Source organism: Pseudorasbora parva, chromosome 13, assembly GCF_024679245.1.
Source record: "Pseudorasbora parva isolate DD20220531a chromosome 13, ASM2467924v1, whole genome shotgun sequence".
NCBI lineage: Eukaryota > Metazoa > Chordata > Actinopteri > Cypriniformes > Gobionidae > Pseudorasbora > Pseudorasbora parva.
Window position 1 is genome coordinate 46,085,975 of NC_090184.1, and position 23,185 is coordinate 46,109,159.

General features: G+C 39.8%; 1 protein-coding gene across 3 annotated transcripts; it reads left to right on the top strand.

The window, feature by feature from the left end:
* Positions 1-35: 35 nt before the first annotated feature.
* Positions 36-19,614, top strand: LOC137039255 (GRAM domain-containing protein 2B). 3 transcript variants are annotated; one of them, XM_067414590.1, is made up of 14 exons: positions 37-206; positions 3,335-3,451; positions 5,064-5,151; positions 6,294-6,363; positions 6,471-6,574; positions 8,880-8,975; positions 9,917-9,988; positions 10,068-10,127; positions 10,230-10,344; positions 11,767-11,874; positions 13,044-13,134; positions 13,213-13,314; positions 15,603-15,678; positions 19,004-19,614. In XM_067414590.1, the coding sequence occupies exons 1-14, from the start codon at positions 115-117 to the stop codon at positions 19,049-19,051; spliced, it is 1,239 nt and encodes a 412-aa protein (XP_067270691.1). In that variant the 5' UTR covers positions 37-114; the 3' UTR covers positions 19,052-19,614. The 3 variants fall into 3 exon arrangements, with proteins under 3 accessions (XP_067270692.1, XP_067270691.1, XP_067270690.1); XM_067414589.1 differs by having other exon boundaries at positions 39-221; XM_067414591.1 differs by lacking the exon at positions 11,767-11,874 and having other exon boundaries at positions 36-221.
* The last annotated feature ends 3,571 nt before the right edge of the window (positions 19,615-23,185 follow it).

The window sequence follows — 23,185 nt, forward strand, 5'->3', positions numbered from 1 at the left end:
GCTTCGAGTCTGCATAAGTCAGCAGATCACTGATTAACTTTGAGTTTGTGTGTGTGTGTGTGTGTGTGTGTGTGTGTCAGAAGCTGGTCCAGCTGAGCAGAAGCTCTGATCCTAATGGAGAAACTTTTGGCTTCTGAAGACTCGATGCTTCGGAGCGATGCAGGCCGACCCCTGTGCTCCGTCTCTCCACATCAGCAGATGAACGAGTGTGTGTCGCCACGGTACGAGCGGTTCTTACTCAGTATTTTTGTCTTGTTTCTAGTCCAAACATCTAAAAATTCTTAAAACAAGAAGTATCTACTAGACAAGCAAATGTAATTGTCTTGTTTTGGGAAAAATAACTCAAAATTAAGAGTTTTTTTTTAAAATAAGAGAAATAATCTGCCAATGGGGTGAGAGAAATAATCTTAATTCAAACAGAAAACAAGATTATTTCTCTCACCCCATTGGCAGATTATTTATCTTATTTTAAAAAAAAACTCTTAATTTTGAGTTATTTTCCCCCAAAACAAGACAATTACTTTTGCTTGACTATAGTAAATGTTTCTTAATGTAATTTTTAGATATTTGACTAGAAACAAGACAAAAATACTGAGTAAGAAAAGCATTTTTTTGCAGTGTATGCGTCTTCTCTCTCTAATCTGTTTGTTTCACAGAAAGATGCTCGATCGTAACATTACGCTGATGCATGATGATGTTTTGTCTTCTGAATCCAAGTTCAGTTTTAAATATTCATATTTGCTGTTATTGTGAAATGCATGGATAATGGGACAGAACACAGTTTGTTGACTTTGTGAGCAGAAGGACTTTGTCTTGTGTGTGTGTGTGTGTGTGTGTGTGTGTATTGGCAAACACTGAACCAGACAGACAACAGAAGAATCAACACACACACACACACACACACACGTTTGTTTGTGTGAAATGTGAGGGCATTCCATAGGTGTAATGGTTTTATACTGTACAAACCGCATTTTGTATTTAACAATTTAGTTATTTCGTTTTATCTTGCTTTTTAAATAAATCAAGTTTATTTTGTTGTATAAAATTTATTTTTATTAATCATTTAGTTTTTTTATATAATTTGTTGTAAAAAAAAGTTTAGTTTTTATTTAAATCAAATGTTTAGTTATTTATTTTAATTAGTATATTTAATATAATGTATTTTCGATTTAACTTATTTTTTTGTAATTTATTTGAATCTACTGTATTAATTTATTTCATCATATTTTTTATTTAATGTATTTATTATTTTACATTAAAAATATATATTTTTAAAATTAATAATACAGTAAATTAAAATAAATCAACTAAATATGAAATGCATTAAATAAAAAATATTGAAATAATTTATTTTAATCTACTGTATTATTTATTTATTTTAAAACATAATTTTACTTTAATCAAATGTATTAGTTTAATCTTATTTTTTTATAATATTTTTTTTTAACTGCTTTTCTTTAGACTTTGCCACACACAGAAAACCCTAATAATTTGATTTAACTCAATTCATTTGAGTAATGGAGTCTCCCAAAACTTGTATCACTACTTAAATCGTTAAGTTCACCGATCTGGGTACACCAGAGGTTCAGTACACCATGCTAGGTTCAACCAATCAAAACTTCCCCAAGGGTCCCAGCATGCATTGCGGCATGAATAAATTATGCATCTAAATTGTCATTTTCTTTGATTCTTACGGTTTACTTTTGCTGTTTTATTCTGATGTTTTTGTAGCTTGTTTTATGTTCAGCGTTTATCTGTTTATCAGAATTTTTTTTTTGTTTGTTGATTGTCACCATTGTAGAGATTCTTCGGCCGATTCTTGGTGTGTGTGGGTCTGACTAATGTCCTAGATTTAAACTTTGTGCACATAATAAATAAATATATTGTTCAATTCCCACAGCAGAGAAGGATCTCATGGCTATTATTATTAATATTTTAAAACTATTATAAACCACTTTGACAACTAGAGTATTAGACTCTGCGTGATATCAGGGGTTCTGTCAGTACATTATGATGTTAACATTATCATTTATAAATTAACATTGTCATTTGATGATATTTTCTCTTCACTCTTTGTTTGTTCCTTAACCAATGTGTCTCACAAACACAAAGCAGCCAGAGAAACATTAATATCACACAGGCAAGGGTCAAGACCTGACTAAAGCAAACACTGATCTCCATCATGGTGACTCCCAACAAAACTATTTTCATTAAAACAGAAATACAGTCAGTCTGGCTAGTTATAAGTTAGTTCACATATTATTGTTAGATCATTTTTACTTATCGAATTTAAGATTGCTTCACAATGAAAGTCTCGATTTTAATTTGAATCAGCAACAGACGAGGCGAAAAGGACCGCCTTTTGTAAATGTCCTCCAATCAGTGAATTAGTTCTCTTGTTGCCAGGCAGAACTCCTGGCTTGGCCAATCATATCAAAGCAAGACCAGAGTGAGCTATTTTATGATTAATTATGATTTTGAGTTCATACAACTTGAAAATCTTAAGTTTATGCATTTTGTAGGTTAATAAGTTATGCTAACTTATATTTTTGAGTTTTTGGATGAAACTAATAATATTTAGTCAAGATTACTTGATTTGTTTAAGTAAAGACAACATTAGGGTTTACAGTGTTCTTAGCATGTGATTACTTAAAAACATAATTCTATTAAGTTATAGTTCATTTAAGTTATGCTTACTTATTCACAAAAAAGTTCCATTTAATCAAAAAATATTAGTTACATTTAATCAAAAGGAAGACCATGTTACATCAACTTGAAATAATTAAGTTAGTAGAACTTTTTCTAAAACTTTGAGTATACACTACTTCATCTATTAATTTGAACGTTCGGGTCCCCAGACCCTGGTTTGAAAGGCTTAAGTTATTTAAATGTTCTTCACTCTAAGAGTAATTGTCCCTGTAACGGAGAAGGTTCAACATTTGCTCTTCAATGGCATTGCTCTTTATTTCTGGGGTCTAGAGCATGAATGAAACCTCTATCATTCGGAGGCGAGGGCTGAGCTTTACTCATGAGCTTGAGTTTTGCTGAAAGACTCTTATTTCAGTAACTCTAAACCCAGCCTGAACGCTCTCGTGTAACTCAAGAGAAGGCTCAGGTTAAATAACGCCTGATGTATCCGCATTACACACAGTGTTTATCTAGTAAAACATTCTGGTTACATTAACTCGAGAAGTGCTATAAGGCCAGTTTTCTAGAAGATGTTTAAAGCTTGAAGGATCATCGGAGGGTCTTAGCGGTTTAAGGAAACATTAAGGTGTTATTCACTTCACCTGTTCGACCAAATGCTCTGATGTTTTGTGCCATGTCTTCACAGTCAGCATGAACACGGAGATGAGGAGGAAGAAAGCAAAATGACGAGGCCAGACGCTTTAATCTCGCTGGATGCTGAAGCGGACGTCTCTGCAAGAAGAAGAAAACCAACCCTCGTCAGGTAATGCACTGCAAAAAATGCTCTTCTTACTTAGTATTTTTGTCTTGTTTCTAGTCTAAAATATGACAAAAAAATCTTACATTTAAGAAACATTTGCTAGACAAGCAAAAGTAATTGTCTTGTTTTGGGGGAAAATAACTCAAAATGAAGAGAGTTTTTGCTTAAAATAAGATAAATAATCTGCCAATGGGGTGAGAAAAATAATCTTGTTTTCTGTTTGAGTTAAGATTATTTTCCTCACCCCATTGGCAGATTATTTATCTTATTTTAAGCAAAAACTCTCTTCATTTTGAGTTATTTTTCAAAACAAGACAAAAATACTAAGTAAGAAGAGCATTTTTTGCTGTGTGTTCTTCCTCAGTGTTTCTGTCTTGTTTTCAATCGAGATACATTTACCAGAGGAGCAAAATGACTGAAGATATTGTGCTGAAAGACAGTGTTATATACACTATATTGCCAAAAGTATTGTGATCAGTGAGTTCAGGCTCTACACACTTTAGTGAAAGAATGGGTCGCTCTCAGGAGCTCAGTGAACTCAAGCGTGGGGCCGTGATAGGCTGACACCTGTGCAATAAGTCCATTCCTGACATTTCCTCACTACTAAATATTCCACGCTCAACTGTTAGTGGGATTAGAACAAAGTGGAAGCCATTGGGAACAACAGCAACTCAGCCTGGGAACACTGGACACTGGGAAGTGTTCAATCCCAGAGCGGGGTCAGCGCATGCTGAGGGTCACAGTGCGCAGAAGTCTCCAACTTTCTGCAGAGTCAACAGCTCCAGACCTCCAGACTTCTGTGGCCTTCAGATGAGCTCAAGAACAGCGGAGAGAGCTTCATGGAATGGGTTTCCATGGCCGAGCAGCTCATCCAAGCCTTACATCACCAAGAGCAATGCAAAGCGTGGGATGCAGTGGAGTAAAGCAGCCGCCACTGGACTCTAGAGCAGTGAGACGTGTTCTCTGAGCGACCAATCACGCTTCAGTCTGACAATCCCATGGACGAGTCTGGGTTTGGCCGTCGCCAGGAGAACGGGACTCGCCTGACTGCATTGTGCCAAGTGTAAAGTTTGGTGGAGGGGGGATTATGGGGCGGGGTTGTTTTTCAGGGGTTGGCCCCTTAGTTCCAGTGAAAGGAACTCTTAATGCTTCAAGACATTCTGGACAATTTCATGCTCCCGTCTTTGTGGGATCAGTTTGTGGACGGCCCCTTCCTGCCCCAGCATGACTGCGCTCCAGTGCACAAAGCGTCGCTCCATAAAGACATGGATGAGGAGTTTGGTGTGGAGGAACTGGACTGGCCTGCACAGAGTCCTGAGCTCAACCCGATAGAACAGCTTTGGGATGAATTAGAGCGGAGACTGAGAGCCAGGCCTTCTCGTCCAACATCAGTGCCTGACCTCACAAATGAGCTTCTAGAAGAATGGGCAAAAATCCCCATAAACACACTCCTAAACCTTGAGGAAAGCCTTCCCAGAAGAGCTGGAGCTGTTAGAGAGGGTGGGCCGACTCCAGATTAAACTCCACGGATTGAGACTGTGACGTGCACACTTTTGGCAATATGGAGTAGTCTGAATGCTTGACTCCAGATGTGTCTGTGCTCCTCTTGATTCAGATCCAAAACATTTGATCCTGCACTTCTTCTGAAAGTCCAGAGTGACTCCGAATCGAAGTGTGAGCGCAGGAAGCCTCAGTCCTGTCAGGTGCGTCCGGCGCTTCGTGTTTGTTCTCGTGTGACACCGTTTCGCTGCACAACAAAGACCACATCATATTTATAATGTTAATTGTGATTTTTTTTTATTTTTTTAAATCCACTCTTAGAACAAAAGGAACTGTACATCGTCAGGTGCTTCATAAATCCCCATCATGGGATCAATTTGTGGATTTAGTTTACACACTGCAAAAAATGCTTTTCTTAGTTTTGTTTTGTTTTAGTCCAAAAATCTAAAAATTCTTACATTAAGAAACATTTACTAGACAAGTACAAATGACTGTCTTGTTTTGGGGAAAATAACTCAAAATGAAGAGAGTTTTTGCTTAAAATAAGATAAATAATCTGCCAATGGGGTGAGAAAAATAATCTTGTTTTCTGTTTGAATTAAGATTATTTTTCTCACCCCATTGGCAGATTATTTATCTTATTTTAAGCAAAAACTCTCTTCATTTTGAGTTATTTTCCCCCAAAACAAGACAATTACTTTTGCTTGTCTAGTAAATACTTCTTGTTTTAAGAATTAAGATGTTTGGACTAGAAACAAGACAAAAATACCAAAGTATGAAAAGCATTTTTTGCAGTGCATTTGTAATTTTTATTGAACCGTTCGTAAACATGAACATGTCCTGCAACATTTCTCCATACATACACTGTTGCCTTAATTTTGAGTTGATATAATAATAATTTTTGAGAATTCACAACCTTTTTTTCAAATATTATTAAAAGTATTATTAAAATATTATTATTGTGTAAGCATATTGGGTAATTGTGCGTTTTATTTGTGATGACGCAGCCAAATTGTGCTATTTTCATAATTTATCACGTGGTTCAGATACAATAATATTTAGAGTTTCTATTTATTAAACCAATTTCCTTCATTGTATCAACTCACATTTTTAATTTCAATAAACTTAAAATTTTAAAGCAACCAGGTTACTTACTTTAAGTTAAACTAACTTTTTTTTTTTTTACAGTGTACTTTTTAACATAAAGTGATTTTTAAAACCACTTCAGCTCTGCGACCCAAATTGGCATATGTCATAATTATACAAAATTTGCTGCCGAGCTGAAGTGGTTAAATATAGTGTCTTTTGAACACATTGACTGAATTTGCATCATGTTGTGTTTCAGTCTCTGCGCACTAATTCCCAGTATCACAAAGTGTTTAAAGACATCCGTGAAGATGAGCACCTGAGACAGAGTATGTATTCTCATTTTGATGATTATTCTCCTTTTATTGAACACACACACACACACACACACACACACACACACACACACACGTGCTGATTTGTGTATCTGTGTCAGGTTACACATGTGCCCTGCAGAAGGACATCCTGTACCAGGGGAGGCTTTTCGTGTCCGAAAACTGGATCTGTTTCCACTCTAAAGTGTTTGGAAGAGATACTAAGGTAAAGCCTGAATATAAACACTAGTGGTCAGAAGATTGGGCTCGCAAGAGTCTGATTTATCTGCTTATAACTCCAGTAAAGCAGTGGAATATTCCTCCAGTGTAGATCATCTGGGCTGCGTTTCCCAAAAGCATCTTAAAGGGTTAGTTCAGCCAAAAATGAAATGTCTGTCATTAACTCCTCTCCCTAATGTCGCTCCACACCCGTCAGACCTCCGTTCATCTTCACACACAGTTTAAGATATTTTATATTTAGTCTGAGAGCGTATGCAAGTGTATGCACACTATACTGTCCATGTCCAGAAAGGGAATAAAAACATCATCACAGTAGTCCATATGAGACATCAGTGGGTTAATTAGAGTCTCTTGAAGCATCCAAAATACATTTGGGTCCAAAAATAACAAAAACTACGACTTTATTCAGCATTGGCTTCTCTTCCGCGTTTGTGTTCAATCCTCAAATAAAGATTCAAACGGTTATGAATCAGCGAATCGACTCATGATTCGGATCGCCGATGTCTCGTGATTTCAGCAGTTTGACACGCGATCCGAATCATGAATCGATTCGCTGATTCATAACCGTTTGAATCTTTATTTGAGGATTGAACACAAACCCGGAAGAGAAGCCAATGCTGAATAAAGTCGTAGTTTTTGTTATTTTTGGACCCAAATGTATTTTGGATGCTTCAAGAGACTCTAATTAACCCACTGATGTCTCATATGGACTACTGTGATGATGTTTTTATTCCCTTTCTGGACATGGACAGTATAGTGTGCATACACTTGCATACGCTCTCTGACTAAATATAAAATATCTTAAACTGTGTGTGAAGATGAACGGAGGTCTTACGGGTGTGGAGCGACATTAGGGCGAGTCATTAATTTGGGTGAACTAACCCTTTAAGGTTAAGTTGATCGTAGAACAATTGCCACCAATGGTCGATGCTTTTGGGAAGCGCAGCTCTGTTCTCTATGTCAGGGGTTTTCAGACTTTATGATGCCAAGGATCTCCAAATATGAGGAACCTTTTGTGAAGGACCCCCTTCCTAAAATCCATCTATATATGTGTACCACCAAACCAGTCAATTGGTTAAAATAAAGATTTTACATTTATCTTCATTGAACATGATCTTTACTTAATATCCTAATGATTTTTGGCATAAAAGCAAGAAAGTATAATTTGGATTGGATCCATACAATGTATTGTTGGCTTTTGTCACAAATATACCCGTGAGACGGTCCAGGGTCACACATTTTTTTAACTCTTAGGTAAATAGTAAGTGTGACATTATAAATACAACATATTGTTTCCAAACTTAAATGGGCTATACTTAGTGTTGTATGTATAAACCTGAAGTAGAACATTTTCAATTAAAAATGATTTATATAAGCAACTTTCACTATAGGTTAAGAATACTGCCTTACTACTACCCCAGTGAGCGAGATAAAGGGGACTATAGTGAGACAAACTCACCAGAGAGAAATAAAGCGAACATATACAGATCTTTAATTGACTGAGAATGTTTGATAGACTTTAACACTTTGGTTTGTCTTTTTATTCCCTGAAATTTTTGGACCTCAGTTTGAAAACCGCTGCTATGTGTGAATATATAGTAAAGTGTGATTTATTCCTGTGATCATCATCATCATCATCATCATCAGTCTTCAGTGTCACATGATCCTTCACTAATCACTCTCAGATGAGCATCTGATGATCAACACACACTTATGATTATTATCAGCTCATATTTCTGTGGAAACTGTGATGCACTTCATGATTCTCTGATGAGAACAGCATTTATTAGAAATATAATCTTCTGTAACATCAGAAATGTCACTTTTGATCAGTTTAATGCGTCCTTCATGAATAAAAGCATTTTTATTTTGTGGAAAAATGTTAATTTCAACATTTTGCAATAATTTTGAAATAAATAATATCGAACTAAATCAATTTAACTTTAGTATGTTCATTTAAACTTTGTCATAATTTTTTTTGACTTCTTCTTCATAATAATAATAATGTAATTAATGCAACTTCTTAATTAATTATTTTGTCTTATGTAATTTTAATTTTCAACTTTGCCTGTGATATTTTAGTTTTAGTTTATGTCAGAGTTTTTACATTTTCAGTATTAATTTATTCATACATATTCTGTAAATATTTCTCTCATCTTACCCCACTCTGCCCTAAATGTGTTGTTTGAAAATGTCACAAACCATTTCTTAAAAAAACGGCTTGTTTAGAAACGTAATGTTCTCAGAACATGTTTTGTAAGATATTTGCATCATATAGTTTTTTCCTCCAGATTGCGATTCCAGTGACGTCAGTGACTGTCATCAAGAAAACGAAGACGGCCATCCTGGTGCCGAACGCTCTGGTGATTTCTACGGCACACGAGCGGGTAAAAGTCAGGAGACTGATCGCTTTTACTAATTGATTGATTTTTTTTTATTTTTTGTTTTGGGCACATGTATAACATTTTTATACAATGAAACACTGCAAAAAATACATTTCTTACTCAGTATTTTTTTCTTGTTTCTAGTCAAAATATCTAACAATTCGTACATTAAGAAACATTTACTAGACAAGTACAAATTATTGTCTTGTTTTGGGGAAAATAACTCAAAATGAAGAGAGTTTTTGCTTAAAATAAGATAAATAATCTGCCAATGGGGTGAGAAAAATAATCTTAATTCAAACAGAAAACAAGATTATTTTTCTCACCCCATTGGCAGATTATTTATCTTATTTTAAGCAAAAACTCTCTTCATTTTGAGTTATTTTCCCCCAAAACAAGACAATTACTTTTGCTTGTCTAGTAAATACTTCTTGTTTTAAGAATTTTTAGATGTTTGGACTAGAAACAAGACAAAAATACTGAGGAAGAAGAGCATTTTTTTGCAGTGTAGACATCATCTTTTTTCGGACAGTTTGTGCAGTAATCCACACATGTAATAACAGAAAGCTTGCATGTAAACAAAAAGGAGTGGGAAACCGTTTTTAATCCCACCCCCATTTGACATAAATCATATAATAATGAGCTTCCTTTCTGTTTTCATTAAAAGTTACTTCATATATATATATATATATGTTGCCTGTTTAGAAAGTCTTTCTATGTTTAAATTGCTTTGTGTTTACGTTGTTGTTGATTTTAACTTAATTCTTAATGACCCTAAATGCTTGATTTTTATTTTTCCTCCCTTTGTAGCACTTTGAGATTTAAAGACTTTAAAATGAAAAGTGCTTTATAAATAAAATGTATTTATTATTATTATTATTATAAGTAACGGTTAAATCTTTGGTAACGTAATCATTGCTATCACTGTTATTGTGACTTCACAGCATGCGTTTGTTTCGTTCCTGTCTCGAGACACCACCTTCAAAGTTCTGATGACTGTGTGTCCTCATTTGGTTGTAAGTTGTTCACACACACACACACATGTAACTGGGATGAATCGTATAGTTTGTGATGGATAACTGCGGCTGAATGCAGGAGAAGAGTCCTGGAATCGGGCAGAAGATCCTGAGAGCTCATCCGGCGGCTCTGCCCACGGTAAGACCGCTTCACTTCATCACCTCATCGTTTTCCTGCACAGTATTGAGATTGATGCGTGCGTGTGTGTGTGTGTGTGTGTGTGTGTGTGTGTGTGTGTAGGATTTCCCAGCAGATCTGTCTGATTTGGACGCTCCGGTCAGACCGACGGCTCAGCGTGTGGACGACAGCAGCAGCTCCGACTGTCCAGAGTCGCCGACATTCGTGAAAACACAGAGTGAGTAACTCAGTGACGTACACTTTAGCATGCTATTAAAAGATATTATATAGTTTAAAATGTGTTTTTTTTGGACCCTTTATTGCTTAAAAATGTTATACTTAAAAGTTTATCTTTATACACTAATCAGGGATAACATTATGACCACCTTCCTAATATTGTGTTGGTCTCGCTGACCCGTCGATGCATCTGGCTTAGGTAGGTGGAGCGTGTCAAAGTAACATCCACATGGATGGAGGACCCAAGGTTTCCCAGCAGAACATTGGCCAAAGCATCACACTGCCTCCGCCGGCTCGCCTTCTTCCCATAGTGCATCCTGGGGCCATGTGTTCCCCAGGTAAGCCACACACACACACACACACCCGGCCATCCACGTGATGTAGAAGAACACGTGATTCCTCAGACCAGGCCACCTTCTTCCATTGCTCCGTGGTCCAGTTCTGATGCTCACGTGCCACTGTTGGTGCTTTCGGTGGGGTCAGGGGTCAGAGGTCACCCTGACTGGTCCATACGCCTCAAACTGAGCTGCTCTGTGTATTCTGACAGCTTTCTATCAGAACCAGCATTAACTTCTGGAGCAGTTTGAGCTCCAGTAGCTCGTCTGTTTGATCGGACCCCACGGGCCAGCCTTCGCTCCCCACGGTCATCAATGAGCCTTGGCCGCCCATGACCCTGTGGCCGGTTCTCCACTGGTCCTTCCTTGGAGCACTTTTGATAGATACTGACCACTGCAGACCGGGAACAGCCCACAAGAGCTGCAGTTTTGGAGATGCTCTGACCCAGTCGTCTAGCCGTCACAATCTGGCCAAACTCGCTCAAATCCTTACGCTTGCCCATTTCTCCTGCTTCACACACATCAACTCTGAGGACTAAATGTTCACTTGCTGCCTAATATACCCCACCCACTAACAGAGATCATCAGTGTTACTCACTGGTCATAATGTTATGCTTGATTAATGTATGTCATTTCACAATGACTTTTATTGTCTTTGAAATGTAGTAATTGTACAGCAAATAATGATTTTCTTCCTTAGTGTTTCACTCTTTTCTTTCAAAATAAGTGCACTTCTTTAAAACATGATTTAAAATGTACTTCACTGAAAAACTTGATAAACTTTTGACGTTATTATAAAGTTTAAAAACACACTCCTTAGGAGAGCTTTTACTTCATTAATATTATAGTTTATCCAAGTGCAGTATTTAAAAAATATCCTTTTAAGATTTGAAGAACATTACAAGTGCACATTTATTACACTTTAAAACACGCCTTCACTGCAGTCTCCGTGTGTGTGTGTGTGTGTGTGTGTGTGTGTGTGTGTGTGTGTGTGTGTGTGTGTGTGTGTGTGTGTGTGTGTGTGTGTGTGTGTGTGTGTGTGTGTGTGTGTGTGTGTGTGTGTGTGTGTGTGTGTGATTCTCTCACAGAATATCCAAAACGATCTCAAGCTTTTATTGAAGTGACTAAACGAGATGACACGCTGGATTCTCATCTGGAACAAGAACTCGACGCCAAAACAAACTTACCATACACTGGTAAAACACACACACACACACACACACACACACACACACACACACACTGCCCCTAAACCTACCCATCACACACACACACACACACACACACACACACACACACACTGCCCCTAAACCTACCCATCACACACACACACACACACACACACACACACACACACACACACACACACACACACACACACACACTGCCCCTAAACCTACCCATCACACACACACACACACACACACACACACACACACACACACACACACACACACACACACACACACTGCCCCTAAACCTACCCATCACACACACACACACACACACACACACACACACACTGCCCCTAAACCTACCCATCACACACACACACACACACACACACACACACACACACACACTGCCCCTAAACCTACCCATCACACACACACACACACACACACACACACACTGCCCCTAAACCTACCCATCACACACACACACACACACACACACACACACACACACACACACTGCCCCTAAACCTACCCATCACACACACACTGCCCCTAAACCTACCCATCACACACACACTGCCCCTAAACCTACCCATCACACACTCACACACACACACACACACTGCCCCTAAACCTACCCATCACTCACACACACACACACACACACACACACACTGCCTCTAAACCTACCCATCACACACACACACTGCCCCTAAACCTACCCATCACACACACACACACTGCCCCTAAACCTACCCATCACACACACACACACACACACAAACACACACACACACTGCCCCTAAACCTACCCATCACACACACACACTGCCCCTAAACCTACCCATCACACACACACACACACACACTGCCCCTAAACCTACCCATCACACACACACTCTCTCTCTCTCTCTTTTTCACACACACACACACACACACACACACACACACACACACTCTCTCTCTCTTTTTCACACACACTCGCACACACACACACACACACACACACTCTTTTTCACACACACACACTCACACACACACACTCTCTCTCTCTCTTTTTCACACACACACACTCACACACACACTCTCTCTCTCTCTCTTTTTCACACACACACACACACACACTCACTCACACTTACACACACACACTCTCTTTTTCTCACTCACTGCTGTGGTGTGTGTGTTAGTCCCGTCAGGCTCTGCGCAGGTGGAGTTGATGAAGACTCTGAGGCCGGTGTCTCTCTCTCTGAACGCTCTGCTGTTGATCTATCTGTCTCTGTGAGTCTGCTCATCTTCTCAGCATTCATCCATCACTCCAGACTGAGCTCTGAGCTCCATTTGCTCTCCATCCCTCAGGGTGTGTGTCCTGCTCCTGTCCTCCTGTTACATGGCCTTTAAGATCGTGTCTCTGGAGGAACGGCTGACATCTCTGGTGTCATTGGAGCTTCCCCATAAAAGGTAAAGATGGCTTTCCTTAATCATTAATCAAACGGTATTATTAATTAGCCTGGCGTGCTCATCCTCAGCTCTAGTCAGAATATGAGTCTGATGCTCATTGGGCTGTGATTATGGGGCGTGTTTAAACCCAACCAGAAAAGACCTCGATTGGACAGACCGACAACCAATCAGAGCAGCGGAGCGACGCATAATATCAGTTGTCAAATGTCAACAGAGCTCAACTGCACTGTGTTGCCAAGTCTGCGGTTTTCCCGCCGGTTGTTTTCCATGTCCACGGGTTGAAGTGACCTCAGTTATGGGATATATAGACCCAGGAATGCCAATTTTGGCAGCAACCTTGCCAAAATAACACACATTTTACCCCCAAACGCCATTTTTTTCGGCGAGCCCCCCAAGAAGCTATTGTTTAGGGCTGTAGTTGGCGGGTTTTGTTGTAAAAACTTGGCAACCCTATCGGCACACGCGCTGGAGTAAACGATCTTTGCCGGTGTTGTAAAAACAGAATTTAAGGACACACAGAGCACTGACCAACATGATCATCATTACTGAGAGAAATGGTGAAGGTGACGCGGATACCAACAAGCTCTCCATTTAGGATTAGAGCAAACTCAACCCAAGCCCCTTTGATGACGTGATGATTACGTTACTGTTGATCATTTAATTAATTTTAATTAATTAATTAATTTAACAGGGACAATGTATACAGACATAGCTACAAGTACTGCAAATGATGCGCAGAATACAGAGTTTATAGCTAGTGCTAATTCTCAACTCCTGTCCCTGGTTGGGCTTTTTATAAATAATTTCTAAAACATATACATATGTTATACAAATACATGTAAGTATAAAACAAAGAGAGAATAGAGAGAGAGAGAATTCATATTTAAAAATGTTTACAGTTTTGGTTTGTCTTTAGCCACTGATCATCTGTCCGTCATCGGCTAAATCCCGCCCTAATGATCTCATTGGTCAGTTTCTGTTGATCATCTGTCCGTCATCAGCTAAAGCCCGCCCTGATGATCTCATTGGTCAGTTTCTGTTGATCATCTGTCCGTCATCGGCTAAATCCCGCCCTGATGATCTCATTGGTCAGTTTCTGTTGATCATCTCTGTCATCGGCTAAAGCCCGCCCTGATGATCTCATTGGTCAGTTTCTGTTGATCATCTGTCTGTCATCGTCTAAAGCCCGCCCTGATGATCTCATTGGTCAGTTTCTGTTGATCATCTGTCCGTCATCGGCTAAAGCCCGCCCTGATGATCTCATTGGTCAGTTTCTGTTGATCATCTGTCCGTCATCGGCTAAAGCCCGCCCTGATGATCTCATTGGTCAGTTTCTGTTGATCATCTGTCCGTCATCGGCTAAAGCCCGCCCTGATGATCTCATTGGTCAGTTTCTGTTGATCATCTCTGTCATCGGCTAAAGCCCGCCCTGATGATCTCATTGGTCAGTTTCTGTTGATCATCTGTCCGTCATCGTCTAAAGCCCGCCCTGATGATCTCATTGGTCAGTTTCTGTTGATCATCTGTCCGTCATCGGCTAAAGCCCGCCCTGATGATCTCATTGGTCAGTTTCTGTTGATCATCTGTCCGTCATCAGCTAAAGCCCGCCCTGATGATCTCATTGGTCAGTTACTGTTGATCATCTGTCCGTCATCGGCTAAAGCCCGCCCTGATGATCTCATTGGTCAGTTTCTGTTGATCATCTGTCCGTCATCGGCTAAAGCCCGCCCTGATGATCTCATTGGTCAGTTTCTGTTGATCATCTGTCCATCATCGGCTAAAGCCCGCCCTGATGATCTCATTGGTCAGTTTCTTATGATCATCTGTCCATCATCGGCTAAAGCCCGTCCTGATGATCTCATTGGTCGGTTTCTGTTGATCATCTGTCCGTCATCGGCTAAAGCCCGCCCTGATGATCTCATTGGTCAGTTTCTTTTCAGGCATAATTACTCCTCTATGGATCAAGTCCAGACCGAACCACCCGAACTCAAATATTGTGGCTGAGTTTGCCTGGGGGCGGGGCTGAGTTTGCCTGGGGGCGGGGCTGAGTTCGGCTGCTATCCAGGCTACTGCTAACATTATTTATGCATCAATCATGGAAAGATTATCTTAGCAACCAACCAGAACACCTTAGCAACCGCCTAGGAACACCCTAGCAACCGAGTGCTGACCAACACTCACATTTTGTTTGCGATCAGATAAAAATCAAAGCCTGTCATTTTCTTCTAAAGAATTGCACTTTTGAACATTTCTCTGGCTAAAGGCTGTACGTGTGGTTATGATTGCAGAGATGAGTATGTGTTCGCTGGAGACACCGCTGAGATCTACTCGGTTCTGTCTGCGACTCTTCTGAAGCTGGAGAAGGTTTGTCTGCGTTTCAGATCTTCATCAAACATCAGCACTGAGATGAACTAACTAACCTGGGGCCCATCTTCGCACCTCGCTTAATACATCCGAGATGATTTGACAGATCCCAGATCTTCTAATCCTGATAACTGATCTCCGGCTAATTTGGTTCTTCTAACGAATTTGCGGATTGGATTAAAATATCTAGATGAAGTTATCTGAGATCACTGCTCTGAAGAGGGCAGATGATCGATACTCGAAACCACGATTGGCTGGCGTCAAGACAACGGAATGACATCATATAATTAAAAAGGCCACCTGGCAAACAACTTGTCAAAGACAAAACACGAATTTCTGGACCTTTATAAGGAAACAGACAAAAGACCAAACCAACATAAAAGTTAGATAAATTAAATCTGCACTGTTTTGATGAACATGATTCCCAATTATTTTAAATTCATGATTTTATAACATTTTTACACACTTTACATTTTTATTTTAATGTTGTAATTTCATTTTTAATTCAATTTGAAGCAGATTTGTTGTGACAGTATTAAAGTTTCTTAGTGGTCAAGATCTGCATCTCTTGCGCTGCATCCCATAATACCCCTCATCCCTCACATTAATGCACGACCGAGTGCACAATGTGTGTGAACCTCCAATACAACTATAAAGTCATCATTCCATCACAATGCACAAATAAATCTCTCAATCAAGTGACTGTCTCTATAGTATTATACGCAAATTTTACCCAACCTTAAAATATTATTTTCAAATAAACTTTTATATTTATTATTATTTTAAATTATTATTGCCCCTGGTTCCTGGTTCAGTAATGAACTCTTGAAATAAAGTAGCAGTGGCTGGGACTGATTATAAGTATCACCAAGATGCGATCTAATCCGGTTTACATTAAATAAACCCGAGCAGGTTTAAGCTGACGGACCTGTTGCTATGACAACAAGTCCAAGATGAGCTTCGAAGAACCAAACAATCCGAGATCAATCAAATCTAGCTTACGGCGTTAGCCACGTACGAAGAACAGGCCCCTGGTCTTACCAGACTCTCGTACATGTCATTAGTACATAGAGTCTGGCCACTCTCCATTGACAAGCGTTTATTTCCGTGAAGGGGGGCACTCTGTTGAAGTTTAAAACTATTGGGTCCATCGCTAACGTTTGGTCGTGATGCATGTCATGCGCCCTTCGCCTGTTTCACACATGGGAAATCCGTCAAAATAAATGTGCACTTGTCAATCAATCAATCATCTTTATTTCTATCGCTCTTCTCCAGCGCCGATTGTGTCAGAGCAGCTTTAGTGTTAAACAGGACAATACTGCAGCAGAATTAGATTTGGATAGTTTATAGAATTAAATATGTTAATTAAATAATATAATTAAATAATTATTACAAAATGTGTTCTGATATATATTCCTCACAGAAAATGAGCCAAGGCCAATGAGTCTCAGTTTGAAAAAATAATTAATCATATCATTTTTCTTTCGATAAAAAAGGAAAACGGGTCCAACAGACCCGAACACCATACAAGGGTTAAAGAAATACAAGTCTAGAAATGCGTCCAAATAACAGCAAAGCACGACTGTACGGTGCTCTGCAGTGGTCAAAAAATTATTATAACAGTGAGTTATCAAGAGTATATCACTTCAAAATTCAGAGATGTGGATTCGGACAGCGATTCCATCACAACCTCTGTGTTTGTCGAAAGCGGTAACGTTAGGTAACTCGGCCGGGGTTTTACGCGAGTGGTGGGAAACGGACGGCAATAAAATAACTGACTACCCGCTGCAGGGGCGCAGCCATCTTTTCAGAAGTGAGGGGGACAGAAATGTCGTAATACCATTTTTTTTTTACCAATATAATTTATTGCATCCCTTGCTTTTAATTCGGTAAGATATCAAAAACACTGCTGATCAATAACCACTAATATCTATAATATTTTTCTCCTATATTGTATGTACTTTAAACACTTGTGCATTAAGTATCCATAGATTTTATGCAATGTAAAATATATATATATATATATATATATATGCGCTGCATTTATTTAATAAAAAATGCAGTAAATACAGTGAGATATTATTCTGATGTAAATCAGCTTTGATCACATAAATAGATTGCACTTTATTATATATTAAAGAGAAAAGCTGATTTAATCATAATTTCTCCAGCCTTCAGTGTCACTAATCATTCTTATATTAGGATTTGATGCTCAACTACTTTTTTCGAGTATTATCAGTGTTTGAAAGTTTTGCTGCTTAATTTTTGTGGAAACAACCATACCATTCTAACATTTGTGTTCAAATTAAAAAAAGAGATAAATTATTACTTTTATTTATCATACATGCATTAAATTGATCACAAATGGTATTTTTAATATTACAAAAGATAATAATTTATTTAATAAATGCAAATAATTGCTTTCCATTGAACTTTCTATTCATCAAAGAATCCTGAAAAATAAAATGTAGGCCTATCATGGTTTCCACAACATTTTTAAAATAATAAATGTTTCTTGATTATAAAATCCTCCTATGAGAATGATTAGTGAAGGATCATGTGACATTGAAGTCTGGAGTACTGATGGTAAATTCAGCTTTCAGTTTCTATGTAAATACACTTGCCCGTGACTTTAAGAGGCGCGCTATCAACCGAGTTAAGAGAGAGCTGTTTTTAGCGTCGCTGTTAACGTGCCCGCCGCCGCGCAGGTAACGCCCGTTCGAATCCCGCTCGGAGCGGGTCGACTTTGATCGGTGATACCCCCGTCCCCCGCGTAATCTACGCCCATGACCCGCTGTAAATGATGGCAATACCTTCTGACCCCACGAGAAACAATTCCCATCCGAATAGCTTCAGAAACTCCTTCACCACTAACTGAGCGAGCTGGAAAATCAAACCTTTCCTGAATTCACCCTGTTGGGGAGAAGTGCCAACAAACCCCAGCAAAGATTGTTTTTGATCCGGCTTTAACTTCTGGATATTCGGCAGCGGTGCCACAACGGAACGAATGGTTTTGGTTTAAAGGGTTAGTTCAGCCAGAAATGTAAATTGTGTGATTAATTCCTCCTGTGGTTGGACAGCCGTAAGACCTACGCTCATCTTCACACACAGATCAAGTAACCCTTTACAGAAACACTCAAAATAAATCGCAATACATCCCTGAAGTAACCCTTTACGGAAACACTCCAAACATTGAATAAACGTTATATTATCGTTACTGGAAGAACGTTTGTTCGTAACTTTGAGAGAACCTTGTGTTTGCTGTGCTCATACAGTGATTATGATCTTGAGTGATTATTGATTATCAAGAGCTCATGTTTTCCAGATTCACAGAAACCTGCAGAGGCTGATGGAGAGCGTGTCTGACGTCTGAAGATCAATGCCAGTCATCATTTCAATCCTTTCTTAAGTACTGTGGGGGGAAAAAAAATCATCAAAAGTAGAACAAGTTACCGTTTTATGCAAACATTAGAATTACTGATCCCAGATATAAAGTCAAACATGAAATAAGCATCAGCTGAGAGATCAAATTATGCTTTGATATTTGATATATTGTATGAATATTACTGTACAGTAGCCCACATGTTCTGTGAATGTTTAATGTTATTCCTGAATGTCCCATTTTTAAATGTTTCGTTATGTGAAATGTTTGAGGAATATAAATGTTCCATTGCATTATTGCGAACATTATGGTGATGTTACTTTTGAATGTTCTCTGAAACAAGAAACGCTTAAAAAACATTTGAGAAACGTTCCATGACCGACGTATAAGTAAAAAAAAAGTGCAAACGTTTTATTAACGTTACTGGAAGAATGTTTGTTCATAACTTTCTGAAAACGTTCCCTGGGAATTCACTTGCTGAATCTTTAAGTGAGAGACGAATGAAAATTGTACTGTTTTAATTTGAAGTGAATAAAGTTTGTCTAGGCTGTGAATGATGTGTTTTCTTATGTTTTCCAAAAACTGCTCAGGAATGCTTTAAAACGTTTGTCGGGATGATTGTGATCTCGATGACGCACGACTCCACAACAACCTGAAGACTTTCACAGAGAAACTGTGGCTTTATTTGTGTAGAGGAAACGGGAGAGTGAGGGATGCATGCGAAACTAATATGAACAAAAACAGAGCCGCTGCATTACATTATCAATGTGATGCATAATCAATCATCATATAAGAAGAGATATTTTCTCAATGTTGTGAAACAATGTTGTTCTGAGGGTGGTGGTTTGCGAAGGATCTCTTTCAGTTCGGATCCAGACAGTGAAAGAGTGTGTTGTGTTGTATGCTAATGTGGCTGAATGTCATCTCTGCTCTCCACAGAACGCTATTGTTTCTCTGGGAGCTGGAATGAGGACGAGAGTCGAGCTGACGGGGGAGTTTGAGGCTTTCAGCTCCTAAACATCCGGAAAATACTTTGAGCTCAGTGTGAAGACTTTAGGTTTAAAGGTCTTTGACAATTGCACATTTAAACCTGGTTAGCTATTTCTTTTTAATCACTTTTTACATTAAGAATGTTCTTCCAGTAACATTGTTATCTGGTCTTTAAGTATGTTCTCAAAATGTTAGGACACTCTAGAGTAACGCTCAGAGAACACTCTAGAGAACAAGCTCGGAGAACACTCTAGAGTAACGCTCGGAGAACACTCTAGAGAACAAGCTCAGAGAACACTCTAGAGAACAAGCTCGGAGAACACTCTAGAGTAACGCTCGGAGAACACTCTAGAGAACAAGCTCAGAGAACACTAGAGTAACGCTCAGAGAACACTCTAGAGTAACGCTCGGAGAACACTCTAGAGAACAAGCTCAGAGAACACTAGAGTAACGCTCAGAGAACACTAGAGTAACGCTCAGAGAACACTAGAGTAACGCTCAGAGAACACTCTAGAGAACAAGCTCGGAGAACACTCTAGAGTAACGCTCAGAGAACACTAGAGTAACGCTCAGAGAACACTCTAGAGAACAAGCTCGGAGAACACTCTAGAGTAACGCTCGGAGAACACTCTAGAGTATGCTCGGAGGACACTCCAGAGTAACGCTCGGAGAACACTCTAGAGAACACGCTCGGAGAACACTCTAGAGTAACGCTCGGAGAACACTCTAGAGAACACGCTCGGAGGACACTCTAGAGTAACGCTCGGAGAACACTCTAGAGTAACGCTCGGAGAACACTCTAGAGAACACGCTCGGAGAACACTCTAGAGTAACGCTCGGAGGACACTAGAGTAACGCTCGGAGAACACTCTAGAGAACACGCTCGGAGAACACTCTAGAGAACACGCTCGGAGGACACTCTAGAGTAACGCTCGGAGAACACTAGAGTAACGCTCGGAGAACACTAGAGAACACGCTCGGAGAACACTCTAGAGTAACGCTCAGAGAACACTAGAGTAACGCTCGGAGAACACTCTAGAGTAATGCTCGGAGAACACTCTAGAGAACAAGCTCGGAGAACACTCTAGAGTAACGCTCGGAGAACACTCTAGAGTAACGCTCGGAGGACACTCTAGAGTAACGCTCGGAGAACACTCTAGAGAACACGCTCGGAGAACACTCTAGAGTAACGCTCAGAGAACACTAGAGTAACGCTCGGAGAACACTCTAGAGTAATGCTCGGAGAACACTCTAGAGAACAAGCTCGGAGAACACTCTAGAGTAACGCTCGGAGAACACTCTAGAGTAACGCTCGGAGGACACTCTAGAGTAACGCTCGGAGAACACTCTAGAGAACACGCTCGGAGAACACTAGAGTAACGCTCGGAGAACACTCTAGAGAACACGCTCGGAGAACACTCTAGAGTAACGCTCAGAGAACACTCTAGAGTAACGCTCGGAGAACACTCTAGAGAACACACGCTCGGAGAACACTCTAGAGTAACGCTCGGAGAACACTCTAGAGAACACACGCTCGGAGAACACTCTAGAGTAACGCTCGGAGAACACTAGAGTAACGCTCAGAGAACACTCTAGAGTGACGCTCGGAGGACACTAGAGTGACGCTCGGAGGACACTCTAGAGTAACGCTCAGAGAACGCTCTAGAGTAACGCTCGGAGAACAAGCTCGGAGAACACTAGAGAACACGCTCGGAGGACGCTCTAGAGTGACGCTCGGAGAACACTAGAGTAACGCTCAGAGAACACTCTAGAGTAACGCTCGGAGAACACTCTAGAGTAACGCTCGGAGGACACTCTAGAGTAACGCTCGGAGAACACTCTAGAGAACACGCTCGGAGAACACTAGAGTAACGCTCGGAGAACACTCTAGAGAACACGCTCGGAGAACACTCTAGAGTAACGCTCAGAGAACACTCTAGAGTGACGCTCGGAGAACACTAGAGTAACGCTCAGAGAACACTCTAGAGTAACGCTCGGAGAACACTCTAGAGTAACGCTCGGAGGACACTCTAGAGTAACGCTCGGAGAACACTCTAGAGAACACGCTCGGAGAACACTAGAGTAACGCTCGGAGAACACTCTAGAGAACACGCTCGGAGAACACTCTAGAGTAACGCTCAGAGAACACTCTAGAGTAACGCTCGGAGGACGCTCTAGAGTGACGCTCGGAGGACGCTCTAGAGTGACGCTCAGAGAACACTCTAGAGTAACGCTCGGAGGACGCTCTAGAGAACACGCTCGGAGGACGCTCTAGAGTGACGCTCAGAGAACACTCTAGAGTGACGCTCAGAGAACACTCTAGAGTAACGCTCGGAGGACGCTCTAGAGAACACGCTCGGAGGACGCTCTAGAGTGACGCTCGGAGGACGCTCTAGAGTAACGCTTAGAGAAGTCACTAAAATCTAAATGAACACAATCCTGACCAGGCTCTGAGCATGTTCAAGATGCTCTTGAGTGCTGTTAATCAAAGATAGCAGTGCATCATCAGCACCTCTCTCTGCACGATAGGCAAATTGATTTGGGTCTAAAAGGGGTGAAACCTCTTGGAGAAGTTGTTTTAAAATTATTTTTTCAAAACATTTCATAAATGCAGAGGTCAGGGCAACAGGGCGCAGATCAGTGAACTCCTTAGGTCTATTGATTTTAGGCACAGGCACTATTAAAGATAGTTTCCACAAGCTGAGAATAACGCCTGTATCTAATGACAGCTGAAACAACCTATGGAAATGCTGAGCCAACACACCTTTAGTGTCCTGCCCAGTCTAACTCGCAGCTGAAACTCCGGCCAGTCCCGGTCACGAGTGTCGTTACGTGGATTATTTTTTTTGTGTGTGTGTGTAAACATATTTTTGTTTCAATTACAGAAGAATCTGACTTGGTTTTTAATGTTTTAGATAAACATGGTATATGATCAGCAGTTTTAACTAAGTCAAAAACATACACTGTAAAAAATTATACATAAAAAAAAGTAACCGTTGCTTCGAAATTGAGTTAATTGAAATTAAAAAATTGAGTTAATAAAATGATCATGTTTGAGATTCGACAACCTTGATTCAAATATTATTAATAGATTTTGTAAGCATATTGGGTAATTGTGTGTTTTATTTGTGATAT